Source organism: Sphaerodactylus townsendi, linkage group LG15 (assembly GCF_021028975.2).
Source record: "Sphaerodactylus townsendi isolate TG3544 linkage group LG15, MPM_Stown_v2.3, whole genome shotgun sequence".
NCBI classification, from domain to species: Eukaryota; Metazoa; Chordata; class Lepidosauria; order Squamata; family Sphaerodactylidae; genus Sphaerodactylus; species Sphaerodactylus townsendi.
This window is the reverse complement of record NC_059439.1, coordinates 4,558,624-4,575,777: the sequence shown is the minus strand read 5'-3', so window position 1 is coordinate 4,575,777 and position 17,154 is coordinate 4,558,624. Positions and strand designations below refer to the sequence as shown.

Sequence of the window (17,154 nt, the reverse complement as noted above, 5' to 3'; positions counted from 1 at the left end):
GTCTAGAGAGGCCAGAAGAAACTGATAACATCTGCACATCATCAAAAACTCTGTAGGGTCAAAGGTGGTTGCATTGCAAGCAACACTTGGTCAAGATCCCAGCAACTAGGGCTCAGCCTTGGCATTAGCTGATTCTGCCTTGGGGGTGGGGTGGGAGTGCATTTTGTCCCCTCTTATCCAGCAGTAAAAGTTTCCCCCTCACATTTCTAGAACAGGTCCAAACCTCACCGTGTTGAAGTTGGGGAAGAGGTTGAGAGGGGATGTTCCATTGAAGCGAAAGGTCAGAAGGTGCTTGATGTCCAGTTGCGAGTGGAGGGACCGTCCTGGGATGGGAAACGAAGTTAAGAGGGAGCTATTGTGGCTGGCCGGACCTAAGTGCCAAGAGAAAGAAAACAGAGAGGTAAAAAAAATACTGCAAGGTCAAAGGAGCACAACTGGAAGGAGAAAGATTGGCGTCTCCCACTTAGAAGGAATCGTTCCCAAATTAAGTGATGCCAAAAAGCTGCTAGTACACCGAGTGAAATAAAGACTCCTGCATGTCTAAAATACCCACGCTGTAAAAGTGACTGCCTGCTGTCTCTCTTCATGATATACTGCTCTAGCATTGCTTCCTTCCAATCAGTCTCTGCTAATGCAGGCAATGTTTCTGCATTGGGTGCAACTGTAAAACTAAAGAGAAAATTTCTGTCCACCATAGAGGCTGCCTGTTGAAAGTCTGGGTGAGTCACTGTTCTGGACTTGCCTCCTTCAACTGTGTGGAACATCCGGATCAATGACAATGCAGAAACCAAGGGGGTGAGTTTTTCTGGAGGCAGGTAACACTTATTCTTCCAGACTCAAGAAAACCTTTTCTATTATGAAAATCAAGCATGCTTCCAATTTCAATCCAGAGAAAGATGAGTCTCGGGACCTCACTGCACAATATGCTGCCTACAGCCCCCCCCCCCCCTTCTGACAAGGTCTGCTGAGATGCTGTTGATCCTGTTAGAAAAATTTACATGTACTTGATAGTTAACGTTTGAGTTTCACCAATGGGGCGAACAAACAGCTCGTTGGAGCCAGCGTGGCACAGTGATTAAGAGCGGTGGACTCTAACCTGAAGAATCAGGCTTGATTCCCCACTTTTCCACATGAGCAGTGGATGCTTCTGTGGTGAACTGAATTTGTTTTCCCGCTCCTCAACATGAAGCCTGCTGGGTGACTGTGGGCTAGTCACAGTTCTCTCTGAATTTTCTCAGCCTCACCACTTTGCAAGGTGTTTGTTGTGGGGAGAGGAAGGGAAGGAGATTGTAAGCAGCTCTGAGACATCCCTGGAGGCCCTGCTTCTGTTGCCCCCGCTTTCTGATCAGGCGGCAACCGAAGAAAGGGACTTCTCAGTTGTGGCACCAAAACTTTAGATCCCCCTCTTCTGGGAGATTCATCTCTCTCCCTGTTATCATTGTCTTTCACTAGCAGGTGAAGACTTTTTTGTTTCATACAGCATACCCCCCAGCAATGGTTACTGGATCTCTTTGTGTGTTTGTATTTTTAATTGAACTATTTTACAATTTCAGATTTATTTGAATTGCTCAAATGTTTTAATTTGTTTTATGTTCACCTTGTGGACCTTGATTGGTGGAAAGGCGGCATGAAATGGTTTAAATAAACAAATAACAATGTATTGTCGAAGGCTTTCACGGCCGGAATCATAGAATCATAAAGTTGGAAGAGACCACAAAGGCCATCAAGTCCAACCCCCTGCCATGCAGGAATGCACAACGAAAGCACTCCCGACATATACTCATCCAGCCTCTGTTTTAAAACCTCCAAAGAAGGAGACTCCACCACTCTCCGAGGCAGTGAATTCCACAGTTGAACAGCCCTAACGGTCAGGAAGTTCTTCCTAATGTTTAGGTGGGATCTCTTTTCCTTCACCTTGAATCCATTACTCCGTATCCTAGTCTCTGAGGCAGCAGAAAACAAGCTTGCTCCCTCTTCGACATGACATCCTTTCAAATATTTAAACATGGCTATCATGTCACCCCTTAACCTTCGCTTCTCCAGACTAAACATCCCCAACTCCCTAAGCCTCTCTTCATAGGGCATGGACTCCAGAGACCCTTACCATTTTGGTTGCCCTCCTCTGGACCTGCTCCAGCCGGTCAATATCTCTTCCAAACTGCTGTACCCAGAACTGTACACAATATTCCAGGTGAGGTCTAACCAAGCAGAATAGAGAGGTACAATTACATCCCTCGATCTTGACACTATACTCCTATTGATACATCCCAAAATCGCATTGGCTTTCTTGGCCACCGCATGACACTGCTGACTCATATTTACTGGGGTGTTGTGTGGTTTCCAGGCTGTATGGCCATGTTCTAATAGCATTTTCTCCTGATGTTTACAGCAAATTACAGCAAAACAATTACAAACAAATGCAACCAAAAAGTAACAATATACCATAAAACGTCTTATAAAAAACCAGAGCAATCAACCATCCAGTGGTTCTCAACCTGTGTGTCGTGACCCCTTTGGGGGTTGAACGACCCTTTTACAGGGGTTGCCTAACACTCTCTGCATCAGTGTTTTCCATCTATAAAATGGGTAAATGTTAGGGTTGGGGGTCACCACAACAAGAGGAACTGTGTTAAGTAAAAAGTCAATAGCTAGCAATAAAAAGGCAAGAAGAAAAGGAAAACATACAAACCCTGTCTAAAACAAACCAAATAACTCAAGCTGAGGTGGACGAGCCTATTAATATCTTGGGAGTAGAGGTACTGTTGGACTCACTTCGAGGGATACAGGTGAGTGGACCTGATCTCCAGGTGGTTCCTAATCCAGAGCTGAAACCCTAGCGTGCCTCCTGTTATCTGCTCCCCATTTTATCTTCACAACAACCTTGTGCGATAGGCTAGGCCACCCTATGGTGCTCCAGATGTTCATGGACTACAATTCCCATCAGCCCCTGCCAGCATGGCCAATTGGCTGATGGGAATTGTAGTCCATGAACATCTGGAGAGCCATAGGTTGGTCACCTGTGGGCTAGGTTGACAGAGACTGTGACTGCTCCAGGGTCCCCCAACAGGATTTCATGGAAGAGTGGGAATTTGAACCCAGCTCTCTCAGTGGCTCATTATGCTCAAAGTGCTTTCCACAACACTCCTTACTCTGCACTGTATTTGCAGTGGGGTCTCCTCGTGCTTCCTTGTTTACACGCAAGATGCCCACTGACTGCAGCATAGCTTGCATGGCTTACTTGCCCCCACTTCTGGGTTGCTTCCCATCAATCACAAGAAATACCTGTGAGGAGTGGGGAAGGGGAGAAGATCGAAAGGAGTGGAAACTCTGCAATGAGGGAAAACACCTGGATGTCCCTTCTCTCAGGAACCATGGGGTTTCCAGGATCTGGGATGCCATAAGCGTAAACATATCTGCAATGAAATCTTTGTCCCCAAGGAAATGCACTCCTGTTGCGGCGCTCCCTCCCACGGCGTCCCCCCCACACTTACTTTAGGAAACCAAGCAGGCTGCAGAACAGGCCTTCCTGTGTGGGAACTACATTTCCCAGGAGACCCTGGGAAATGTAGTTCCCACCAGAACAGGGGGTGCGGGGTGTGTGTGGGGGTGCGGGGGAGGGGCCGGGGGAATTTTGCGCCCCTCACGTGACCGAAATCTGTGCGCCTGGTGCGTGGCGCACCCCCTGTCCCCTGGGAGCTTCGCCACTGCCAGGTATTTATAGACTTCCTTTTTGTTGCACTTGATTAGTTGGCTGCCAGGCATTTCTATGCCGTCACTCTCAGTGTTCTTGCTCCTCTTTATTGCCACAAGGGTGCCCTTCTCCTGGCCAAACTCCATCAAAATGTCTGTGCTGAATATTTGGATTATACTTCTTTCTTTTGGATGGTTGATCCACTTGTAGCCCAGGGCCCTTATTAACCCGCCTGAAGACTGAGGCGATATGGAATTATTTTTCATTTGTTTCACCATATTGTATGGGTTGGCGGACACTCTTAGTCTGGCTTCTCAGTTGAGACCTGTCTGGCTTGAGAGACCCTTCTGGTAGTCTACCTCCAGCATAGCTCTCAACGTCATCAAGGTACTCAAGTCACTTCCCATGACAAGAGGGTGTCCATGAGGGGATTATTATGATGATGAAACTTTATTTGCCAGTATAAAGTGAGAGGAGACTAGAAAGGATCAAAGACCCTTAAAAAGCTTTTTAAAAACCCCTGTAGTTAGCACATTTTCCTACAGATTGTGGCAAAACAGCTCTATCTGCCTGGGAGGACAAAATGACCTCTTTCTAGCAGACTGGACAAATTTATTCCCTTCCTCGTGGAGGGAGCTGCTCCCCAAACCAGCTCTGACTCCAGGGGGATAAACTGCAGTTGCTTCATCAGCCATGTGCTGATCAGATTAATGACAAAGTCACTCAGAAGAGAAATCTGGGGAAGAATGTGTAGGAAGAGGGCTGTTTTTCATGTATTTATTTCCAAGAAATAAACAAGCACAAAAAAGTATGAATATGTATAAAGGCCATAAATAATCATGCATGGTTCAAAAGGATGCTTCTGGCTCTCCTGGCAGTTTGATGGAGAAAGGAAAGAATGTCTATCTCATCCTCACCCTTCCGTTGCTGGAAGGATCTGGAGGCACCTAATTTGTGATCACGGCGTGCACCTGAAGAGGCACACTGACTCAGCTGGGCCAGCAACCAGTCTCTTCCAGCTCAGTTGGCCTTCACAACGCAGCCTGCTGTCAAGGGCAGTGTCCTCTGGTGCTCCTCTCCTGCAAGAAACTGCCAGCTGGTGGCACACACTATGAGATATACTGCTTGGTATCAGTTGGTGGCAGCCTCATCCCTTAAAGTTGTCGTTCTGAAGATCTGGACTAGGAGACCTGCGTGTGCCTGCCTTCCAGCATGGTGTAGTGGTTAACAGGGGTGGACTCCAATCTGGAGAACAGGGTTGATTCCCCACTCCTCCACATGAGAATTGGACTCTAAGCTGGTGAAGTGGATTTATTTTTCCACTCTTCCACATGAAGCCTGCTGGATGACCTTGGGCTAATCACAATTCTCTCAGAACTCTCTCAGCCCCACCCACCTCACAAGCCGCTTGGAGACTCCATATAGTTGAGAAAAGAAGGTATAAATCCAAACTCTTCTTCTAGCATGTGTGTTGTATCTCAGATCAAGGTGGTGCAAGTTGTGGGAAGATATGGCAGTGGGAAGAGTGTTGGTCCCAGAAGACATACAAGGAGATGCAATGGTGTTTGTTTGCATGCCTAATCTCCATCACATCCCTCAAAATGGATCGGGGGATATATCTGGGGGGGCCCACAGTAGCTCTCGGCAGTCCTGGCCACAACAGGGATTCTGAGCTTGGATTATATATGTTTTGCAAACAATTTATTTTCATACAGCTTGATGATATAGTCATAAAATTAATATTTTATTTCAGGAATTTATATAAGGTTCCTTATGGCATCCCATTTTTTTTAAGAGGATGCAGCTCCCATTTAATGGAAAGTTTGGTTTTTCTGATCTTTGTTTAGAAGAAGAAGAGTTGGATTTATATCCCCCCTTTCTCTCCTGCAGGAGACTCAAAGGGGCTGACAAGCTCCTTTCCCTTTCCCCCTCACAACAAACACCCAGTGAGGTAGGTGGGGCTGAGAGAGCTCCAAGAAGCTGTGACTAGCCCAAGGTCACCCAGCTAACGTGTATTGGAGCACACAGGCTAATCTGAATCCCCCAGATAAGCCTCTACAGCTCAGGCGGCAGAGCAGGGAATCAAACCTGGCTCCTCCAGATTAGAGTCCACCTGCTCTTAACCACCACACCACTGCTGCTCCTCAGGCATCATCAGGTAAATTTGTTAAATTGTACCAGCTTGCTCTTCTCAGTTGGACAATCCACCTTGGGCTATTTTGGAGGCTTCTTGTCTGGTGGCACTATTTAAATGGAGCACATTAGGGTCTATTCAAACTGCAAAAAATCCTGTCCCCCCTGCAAATTCTGCAGGTAGAGAATTATGGTGAATAATGTCTCAACAACAACCCATTTTCACATGCTAAACGAACAGGATTAAAAACAGGGAAGAAAACTTTTTAATGGAAGCTTGGACAGGTAGGTTAATTTTTACTTTGAGCCGATTATGGAGACGATGGAGAGAAGTTTTTGTTGTTTTCTCAGCTGAGGTGTAGATATGACCTGTCAACCTCTGTGGAATAATGACATTTACAACTTCAACATCTGTTGATATCTAAATATGGTCTTCACTTGCTCTTGGATATTAAGTCAGTGCAGAAAATGAAAACTATAATATTTACAAATATTTGTTTACAAATATGTTGATCATTCAATCAATAGAAATTATTGATTAGTAAATATGATATGAAGAGCCCTGGGGTGCAGTGTGGTAAGCTGCAGTCCAAACTCTGCTCATGACGTGAGTCTGATCCTGATGGAAGCTGGTTTCAGGTAGCTGATTCAAGATTAACTCAGCCTTCCATCCTTTCGAGGTTGGTAAAATGAGTACCCAGCTTGCTGGGGATAACATGTAGAATACTGGGGAAGGCACTAGCAAGCCATCCCATAAATGTAGTCTGCCTCGTAAATGTCATGATGTGATGTCATCCCATGGGTCTGTAATGACCCAGTGCTTGAGCAAGGAATTACTATGTCCTTAATATGATACTCAAAATCCAAGAAGTGAATGGAATAAGGAACTAGATTGCCCTGTTTTGCCATGGCAATGGGACATGGCCCTAAATTTTTAGATAGGCCCTAAGTTGTGATCCATTCATCCAAAAATTATGCTTAGGATATGCAGTTACTTTTTAGGAAAAGACTAAGTCGGGGACAGGGCGGTATAAAAATCGAAATAATAAAATAAATAAATAAATAAATAAATAAATAAAATAAGTGAAACGTCCAATCGTTGGCACTGTAATTTACAAGACACATCTCTTAAATATATGCTTTGGGCCTTTATAATTATTTGGTATTTTGGGGAGAAAGTAATTATAAATTTTGTATAAGAATGTTTTTCAATTGTTGACAGACAGTGCTTATGCATTTGCCTCTCTCTTGGGTCGAATCCCCACTACCGTCTTAGCCAGGTTTCAGAACACAAACTAACCAGGTTTGAGGGACGACCTCTCCGGTCGAAACCCCACTACCGTCTTAGCCAGGTTTCAGAACACAAACGACCTCAAACCTGGTTAGTTTGTGTTCTGAAACCTGGCTAAGATGGTAGTGGGGATTCAACCTTGGAGACTAACGGAGGCTTGATGGAAATGGATCCTTGCTACCTTTACTGTTACTAAAAGAATTACATTACAACACTGAAAAGCTAAATGCCTGTCAGGCCGTGCCATCCTTGGCCTGCCAGCGTGCACGTCCCAGCCCAGCTGCAGCTGGGCTCGCTATCTCCTTGCCCCAAGGCCACGGAGCCTCTGTCTTTTGTTTCGCATGCACCTAGTTCAATAGAGCTTGCCAAGTACTTCTAATCTTTCTTTCACAGGGAGTAACTCGTCTATTCTCAAATCAACGTAACTGTATTACTGTCCTTTCTCAGACTTTACAACTTTATCAACATTTGAATATATGGTATAGATGACTACTGAACATGGGTATATTTTTAGACATTTGGAAAACTTTCATAGAGTTTATCTGAAGATTTGTTGCCATATTTTATATGATATTTCTTTCTATTTGTGGTCATTTTTTTAAAAGACAAAACCACCAGGGATTCTGAACCATCTCAGTTTAGAATCCTACTTTGTAGGGAAAAAACAGTTTGGGTCCAGACACATGTTTAGATGTCACGGCAAATCACAGCCTGTTCAAAGGAAGGCCCAACCAAAAGGATTTCAGTTGTGTTCCCTGTGTACAGGAGGAGGGAGTGCACAGGCATGGCCCAGTGGTGGGATCTAAAAATTTTAGTAACAGGTTCCCATGGTGGTGGGATTCAAACAGTGGTGTAGCGCCAATGGGGCTGGGCAAGGCTTGATGGGGGCGTGGCTGGGCATTCCCGGGGTGGGGCATTAATAATCTCTCTGTTACTGTAAAAAACTCTTACTGTAAAAAAAGTTCCTAATTTTCAGCTGGTATCTTTCTGTCCATAATTTAAACTCATTATAGCAAGTCCTATCGTCTACTGCCAACAGAAACAACTACTTCCCCTCTAATTGACTGCCTGTCAAATACTTAATACTTTCAAATACTTAATTTTGTTTCTAGAAATCAAAAGAAGGATACTTTCCTTAAACAAGGAACTTTACCATATTTCTGAAACATGTTTTTAAAACAGCCCAACAGGGAGAATTATCCCGTTTTCGACCTTCGCTAACCAGCCACATAGGAAACAAGAGGACTTTATGATTTTTGGACCTAATGGAATTTCTAACGGAAAAGCAGACCCCATTAGTAACCCCCTCTCGGCACACACAAATAATTAGTAACCCACTCTCGGGAACTGGTGAGAACCTGCTGGATCCCACCTCTGGCATGGCCTCAAAACAACATTTATGGCCCATCCCCCCAAAACTGTGATCTACTGTGATGCCTGGATGATGCCCATGTCAGATTATAAGCTCCACAGACACATTTTCCAGTGTGAGAGAGCTTAACTGCTCTGCTGGGCTCCTTCCTCCTTGCCAGGATTAGCAAAAGCAGAATTATGTAACTTTTAAAACCTTGCTCAATTTGCATAATTTATTCAAGTAAGACTTCATCTCCTCTCAGCAAAGAATTCTGGAAGACATCTGATTCCCCACCTCCCAGTAATGCAGAGCATATATCTAGAGATGCCAGCCTCCAGGAGGGACCTGGAGATCCCCTGGAACCAGGGGGCATACATTGAAAATGCTGGGGGGAAGAATTAGGACTAATATGAGGAAACACTTCTTTACGCAACGTGTGATTGGTGTTTGGAATATGCTGCCACAGGAGGTGGTGATGGCCACTAACCTGGATAGCTTTAAAAAGGGCTTGGACAGATTTATGGAGGAGAAGTCGATCTATGGATACCAATCTTATCCTCCTTGATCTCAGATTGCAAATGCCTTAGCAGACCAGGTGCTCGGGAGCAGCAGCAGCAGAAGGCTATTGCTTTCACCTCCTGCACGTGAACTCCTAAAGGCACCTGGTGGGCCACTGCGAGTAGCAGAGTGCTGGACTAGATGGACTCTGGTGTGATCCAGCAGGCTAGTTCTTCTGTTCTTATGGAATTACAGCTCATCTCCAGACGACAGAGACTAGTTCCCCTAAAGAAAATGGCTGCTTTGGAAGGTGGACTCCATGGCATTGTACCTCAGTGATGGCCCTGTCTCCCATCCCCAAATCTCTGAGAGTTTCCTAGCCTGGAGTTGGGAATCCTACCCCACTCCCATCCCCTGCCATTGGCCAGGGGGAACATGGCAACAGTACACGCATGAGCCAACATGACCCTGCCATTTAGCATGTCTTCTTGGAGAACAGGAAAAGGTAATGCCCCACTAAAGCCCCCAACATGCAAACAGAGCCAATTGGCGTAAAAAAATGTGCTCCATTTGTGTCCTGAACCACAATCAGAAAATTGCAGTGGCATAATTATAAATATTCTCAGACATACAATTTCAATGAAAGCCCACAAGCGCCAGTGAGAGTAAGGGGAACAGAATAGACATGGACTTCTACAACTGAAACCCAACCAGCAGGAGTACCAAACATTAGACAGACTGACCTGCACGTGCACTTCCAAAAGTCTTATCTCCTCCTGTTCTCTTCAACACAGCACGAATCCCAACCGAGTGCTTAATATTGCTAACTTCATGCCTGAGAGGCTTTCATTATAAGTCCAGCCACAATTGCAGCTAGTAAAATCTCTGCAGCTGTTCTGGGTATTTTCCACTATAGTCCTTCAGGTTTCAAGGTGGAAGCAGCCCTGGCCCAAGAAATAACCATCTGTCTTCAACCAGGGTCAGGGCTTTTTTGGTCATGGCCCACCCATGGATGAGGGGAGGAGGGGTGTCCTCTGATGGCCCACTCACCCTGGAGAGACAAAGTTAGGGAGGGGGAGCGGGAAAGGAGGGGAAAAGAGGAGGGGGAAGGGACGCATCATCTGGTCGTGGCTCACCCACCCTGGGGGGAGGGTTAGAAAGGGGAGCGAGGAAGGGTTGTTGTTGTTGTTGTTGTTGTTGTTATTGAATTTTATTATTTTATTAGACTTAATAAGCTGCCCCTCCCCTTTTGAGTTCAGGGTGATTTACAACATGATTTAAATGCAATAAATAATCATCTATTTGCATTAAAACCTTCAGCGTTAAAACATTAACATAAAAAAATTCCTTCAATTCAGTGGTTCCAGAAGATTCAAGAAGTCATTGTTGCATCACCCTATTAGAAGAAGGAGGAGGAGGAGGAGGAGGAGGAAAAGGAGGAGGAGTTTGGATTTATATCCCCCCTTTCTCTCCTGTAGGAGACTCAAAGGAGCTCCTTGCCCTTCCCCCCTCACAACAAACACCCTGTGGGGTGGGTGGGGCTGAGAGAGCTCCGAAAAGCTGTGACTAGCCCAAGGTCACCCAGCTGACATGTGTAGGAGTATACAGGCTAATCTGAGTTCCCCAGATAAGCCTCCACAACTCAAGCGGCAGAGCTGGGAATCAAACCCGGTTCCTCCAGATCAGAGTGCACCTGCTGTTAGCCACTGCTCTTAGCCACTATGCTGTCAGGATATGGTTAGTGTGTGATCTGTCCTGGGGAGGTGGCCGCCGGCTGCTTCTGGCTGTCTGCCTAGGACGGGGATTTTTGCTTGTAGGTTATCTCTACTTGCCTGTGTAAAACTATGCTTTGTTTATTCTGTATTGCTTTGAGTATTTGCTTTGTTTATTCTGTATTGGCGGGAACATGAAATGCCACTGTGTAAAATCTACTATCAGAGGTCTGAGGCTCTCAGACCTCACATTGCCTGTATCTGACTATGACTGCCAGCACAATAAAGAACTGAGATCAGTTACTTTGGCCTGGACTTTGCTAGTTTGTTACACACGCCACTGCTGCTCATTAAAGAATGATTATTTTTAGTTAATATATTTTAAGGGTTTCATAGTATTATATGTATATGTTTTTATGGTTTGCTCTTAATTTATCAATTAATACTGTGGTTATTGCTAGTCACTCTGAGCCTGGCTTGTATGGGGAAATAAAAAAAATTTAAATTCAACAAAACAAAACAGATACATTCTGGAACCAGCCAAAGAAAGTAAAATACCAAGATAAAACACTATAAATTAAGAAATTAATGCAACACAGCCCTGCTAAAAAGCCAGGGGGAAAAATTCAAAGAAAAAAAACAATTCTGAAAGCATCCCCCACCATCTTGTCAGTTCTCAGAGCAGAATACCAGGATTACAGAGAAAATCTCCCTCCACCTCCTGTTCCTTCCAGATTTTAAAGGATCTGTCTGCCACCCCCAATATACAAACACTGGAACAATTAACATGAATGTGTAATGGAATCTATCCCCAAGGACGTAGGTAAGGGTTTTTTTTCTCGGGTTCAATCCCCCCTTTGCATGTCCGAAGCTCTGCTGCCCCGTTGGTGGGTTTTTTGTATTTTAAAGTGTTTTTTGGTTTTTGGCCTGCAGGGGGCGCGGTTTTTAGGCTAGCGGCACCAAAATGTCAGGCTATCGTCAGGTGACGCTCCTGATGATACCTGCCAAGTTTGGAAAGTTTGGTTCAGGGGGTCCAAAGTTATGGACAGGACTCCCTAAAAAGGGGTGCACCCATCCCCCATGGCTCTTCCAATGGTTTTCTGAGCTAATAGGAAGATGGGGGCTACACTCCCTTTGCAAGGTCCATAACTCTTGGGCACAGACCCCTTAGAACCTCAAAACTCTCCTGAACCAGTAAACCTTGTGGTATCATCAGGAGAGTCCCCTAAAGATACCCTGAAAGTTTGGTGCTGCTAACCTAACAATTGTACACCTGACAGCAGGCCCCCCCCCCCCAATTTCCCCAGATTCTCTTTTTAAATCCACCCCCTTCGGCATGGATTTAAAGGGAGAATCTGAGGTCCCCAGTTGAAACACTGAAAGTGATGCTGTTTCAGTTGTTTTAACTGGGGACCCCAGATTCTCCCTTTAAGATGGATTTAAAAGGAGAATCTAATTTAAACACAATTGAAAGTGATGCTGTTTGGAGGTGGATTCCAGCATCACAGCAGCTGCCTGGGGGCGGGGGGGGGGGAACCTCAGATTTTGCACCGGGCTCCATTTTCCCTAGCTACCCCTCTGCCTGGAGGGGAGGGAGAAGGGACTGCTGGCTGCCAGATGGGAGCACAGCCAATGGGGGGAGGGTGGGAGGGCGGGCAGGGGAGTCTGTCATCCCTTGCCTCAGAGAGCTGCTTTTATAAGCGCTAGGCCAGGGGTGGGGCTTGGGGAGGCATGGCAATGCCCCAGGGCGGGTGGGGTGTGGCCTCGCCCCCGACCTCCTCCCATAAAAAATCTATACCTACGTCACTGTCTATCCCACAGTGAGGGCTGACATTTTAAAGATGTCTTGGACTACCCTCCAAAATGTACCAGCTCACTTAAGGTTGCCAGCTCCAGGGACCTGGAGATTTTTGGGATTCATTCAGAGGAGGACAGGGATTGGTGAGGGGTAGGGACCTCAGCAGGATATAAGGCCACTGAGTCCACTTTCCAAAGCTGCTATTTTCTCTGGGGAAACTTATCTTTTCGAACATAGGTAAGGGGGGGTTCTTGGGTTCAAACCCCCCCCCCCATTACATGTCTGAAGCTCTGCCCCCAGTTTGTGGGGTTTTTGTATTTTTAGTGTTTTTTTGGTTTTTGGCCTGCAGGGGCGCAGTTTTTAGGATAGCAGCACCAATATTGCAGAGATTTTTGGGAGACTCTCCTGATGATACCATCCAGGTTTGGTGAGGTTTGGTTCAGGGGGTCCAAAGTTATGGACTCCCAAAGGGGGTGCCCCACCCCCATTGTTTCCAATGGGAGCTAATAGAAGAGGGGGCTACACATTTGAGGGTCCATAACTTTGGACCCCATGAACCAAACTTCACCAAACCTGGGAGGTATCATCAGGATAGTCTCTTACTGATACCAGCCAGGTTTTGTGAAGTTTGGTCCAGGGGGTCCAAAGCTATGGACTCCCAAAAGGGGTCCCCCATTGTTTCCAATGGGAGCTAATAGGAGATGGGGGCTACACATTTGAGGGTCCAAAGTTATGGACCAAACTTCACCACACCACACCACAACTTTCAATGTTGTTTTAACTGGGGACCCCAGATTCTTCCTTTAAGGTGGATTTAAAAGGAGAATTTGGGCTCTCTAATTTAAGCATCATTGAAAGTGATGCTGTTTGGGGATGGATTCCAGCACCATAGCGTCTGCCCATTGAGGGTGTGTAAAACTCAGATTTTTCACCGGGCTCCATTTCCCCTAGCTACACCTCTGCCAAGAGGAGAGGGCAGAAGGGGCTGCCGGATGCCAGCTGGGAGACCAGCTGGTGGGGGGGGGGAGGGCAGGGCAAGGGAGTCTGCCGTCTCTGGCCTCGGAGAGTTGCTTTTATAAACACTGAGGCCAGGGGCGGGGCGTGGGGAGGTGTGACTACGCCCCCAGGAGCGGGTGGGTGTCTGGCCTCGCCCCCAACCCCCCCCATAAAAAATTTATACCTACGTTCCTGTTTCAGACTGAAGATCAGTTGTAATTCCAGGAGAAGTCCAGGCTGTACTGTGGGTTGGTAACCTGATCTGTCTTACAGTATACAACCATCCTCCACCCTCTATGCACGTGTCTGTGTGGGCTGATGGAGAAAACTTCATGCACTTGATGAAGTGGGTTCTTAATTCACATTTTGCCCCAATAAATGTGTGCCAGTCATTAAGGTGTCACGGGATCTGGCTGTTAGTACTTGAGAAAGCAGTTGTAAAACTACAGCACAGCCCTGACCTCCCTTGGAGGAAGGGCTGGGCATAGTTTAATAAGAAGTGGTTTTGCTTTGGGGATCAGACTGTGGATTTGGGTTCTCCCACTCCCACTTCCAGATCTTACTGAAAACAAGGCTAAGCTTTTGAGTCATTGTCTGGTCCTTTAGCTCACCTTTCCCTTCCCTCACCCACTGGGGGTAACTGACTGCAATTTCTTGTCAGTGATATTCCAGCAGAGCACCTGTGGGATATATATTTTTAGCAGTCAATTTGGACACCCAGTTAAAAGGATTTGCCTCAACGAAAACAGTAAGGCCTCCAGAGCTCAGGACAGAAAGATGCCACATTAGGATAAGATCAGCACATGGCTGCAAGGAGGTACAGGCACGTCTGATGGGGAAGTGCACATTAAGCGCAAGATTCCTGTGTTGGAAAAAAAATCACCTTTTTCTTTATTGGCTGTAAGCTGAACAGGATGTCAGGTGGAACGGGGCTGGAGGAAAGCCCAGCACAAGACTTTGGGCTGACAACAGAACTGATGTTCTTATTCAGTTTGCAGCCTGCATATACATGCTAAGGAACACCTCACAACAGCCATGCCAAACATGTTAAAGTCAACCCTCTGAACACATACACACACTTTTCACATACCTATCTGGTGGTTAGAGTGTCGACCGAGGATCTGGGAAACCCAAGTTCAAATCACCACTCTGCAATAGAAGCTCGCTGAGTGACCTTGGTCACAAGAGCAGGCAGTGTGAAGAGTCAAGACATGATACTAGGCATTCTTGCCATACTAGGCCATTGCTTTTCTTTACATATGAGGTATCTATGGGTCTAAATGGAATAGGAATTTTGCTACAAAGGAAATGGGGTGGACAGCTAAGATTCCCCACTACTTATTTTTCCAAACTGAAATGGTCCACTGGAGCAATCTGACCTATTGGAGGAAACATGCAAGTCCCAGTATCTTTTCCAGATATCTAACAATGAAGATATCTAACAATGAAGACAAGCTAGTAGACAGGATTTGCTAGTTGATAAGCAAACATTCCTGGATATGCTAAATGACTGTGGCTTAGAGCAGATGGTTGTAGAACCAACCAGGGGAGATGTGATCCTAGATCTAATTCTATGTGGGACCCAGGACCTGGTGCGGGAAGTCAGTGTTGTTGAGCCGATAGGGAACAGCGATCACAATGCTGTCAGATTCAGTATCTCTGCATGCGAACAAGTGACAACTACTAATGTAGTTACATTTGCCTTCAGAAAGGGAAATTTCTCAAAGATGAGGGGGATAGTGCGCAGGAAGCTGAAAGGGAAAATTAAGAGAGTCAAAAATGTCCAAGGTGCTTTGGAGGTTATTTTAAAAAACACCGTCTTTCCAAAAGTCTTTCAGCTGGAATGTGTTCCGCAGGTTAGGAAAGGCAGCGCCCAAATCCCAAAAAGAAAGCCACCTCATGGTTAACAAGGGAGGTTGGAGGGAAATTATTAGGAAAAAAAAGATGTCTTTTAGAAAATGGAAGTCTAACTTAACTGATGAAGAATGTCAGAGAGAACACTAATGGTGCCAAAAAAGAGAAGCAAGTTAGCTGTAAGGGAGGCAAAAAAGGATTATGAGGAACGCGATGGTCATGGCGTAACATCAAGACTAAAGGCAAATCAAACAGTTCTTCAAGTACATCAAAAAAGTAGGAAGCCAGCTAGGGAAGCTGTAGGTCCCTTTAGATGATGAAGGAAACAAAAGGTGTGCTAAAAGATGACATGGTGGGAGATTGCAGGGAAGTTGAATGAATTCCTCTTTGTGCATCTGTCTTCACTCCAAGAGGAGGTGGGAGGGAAAATTCCTGCACCTGAACCAAGCTTCTTAGGAGGTGGAACCTGAGGGAACTAGCGAAGATAGGTGGTAGACAAGGAAGAAGTTCTGGCAGCCATTGATCAACTAAATGCTACCAAATCCCCTGGCCCAGATTGCATTCATGACCAAGAGTTCTTAAAGAGCTCAAGCATGAAATTGCTGGATGTTCTCACATTAATATGCAGTAACTTATCCCTGAAATCAGGCTCCATCCCTGAAGACTGGAAGATGGCCACAATGTCACACCAATCTTTAAGAAAGGGTCTTAGGGGGGGACCCGGGAAATTACAGGCCAGTCAGTTTGACATCTGTTCCCTGGTAAATTAGTAGAATCTATCATTAAAGATAAAATTATTAAACATGGTAGAAAAGCAAGACCCTGCTGAGAAAGAGTCAGCATGGCTTCTTTGTAGAGGCAAGTCCTGTCTTTGGCGCAAACTTACTAGAGTTCTTTGAGGGTGTAAACAGACATGTGGATAAGGGGGGAACCAGTGGACTCTTGTCTACTTGGGATTTCCAAAAGGCTTTTGACAAAGTTCCTCATCAGAGACTGTTGAGAAAAAACTCAGCAAATGAAGGAATAAGAGGGGAAGTCCTCCTCCCATGGATTAAAAAACTGGTTGAGGAACAGGAAACAAAGGGTGGGTATAAATGGGAAGTTCTCACCAATGTGGAGAGATGTAGGGAGTGGTGTCCCCCAAGGATCCGCTGGGTGGTATTGGGGACCCAAAGTGCTCTTTTAACTTATTCATAAAATGACCTGGAAGTAGGGTGGGTAGTGTGGTGGGCCAAGTTTGGCAGATGATACCAATTATGTAGGGTGGTGGAGAACCAACAAAGCGATTGCATGAAGAGCTCCAAGCAGACCTTGGATAAATTCAGGGGTGAGTGGGCTAAGAAATGGCAAAATGCAGTTCAATGTGTGTAGCAAAATGTAAAGTGATGCACATAGGGGCAAAAAATCCAAACTTCACATACATCGCTTACAGGGTCAGTGCTATCAGTCACAGACCAGGAAAGGGATTTAAGCTGCCTTAGTTGATAGTTCCATGGGAATGTCAACTCAATGCATGGCAGCTGTGAAAAAAGGCAAACTCTATGCTGGGATAATTAGAAAGGAGTTGATAATAAAACTGCAAGGGATTGTCATGTCCTTATATAAAGCAGCAGTGGTGTAACCGCGACTTGGAGTAACTGTGGTTCAGTTCTGGTCAGCCACGGATCCTCAAAAAAAGGATATTGAAGAGATAGAAAAAAGTGCAGAGAAGGGCAACGAGGGATGATTGAAGGATTGGAGCACCTTCCCTTATGAGGAGAGGCTGCAGCGTTGGGGACTCCCTTTTTTTTAGTTTGGAGAGGAGACGGCTGAGGGGGGATATGATTG

The 17,154-nt window shown here is 45.7% G+C and overlaps 1 protein-coding gene across 4 annotated transcripts in view; it reads right to left on the bottom strand.

Moving 5' to 3' along the window:
• Positions 1-17,154, bottom strand: part of ZNF385C (zinc finger protein 385C) — a 210,069-nt gene that overhangs the window by 39,155 nt on the left and 153,760 nt on the right. For all 4 annotated transcript variants that reach the window (XM_048518013.1, XM_048518012.1, XM_048518014.1 and 1 more), the window contains one exon: positions 229-371. In XM_048518013.1, the coding sequence (XP_048373970.1) occupies positions 229-371 (143 nt within the window). The remainder of the gene's footprint in view (positions 1-228; positions 372-17,154) is intronic.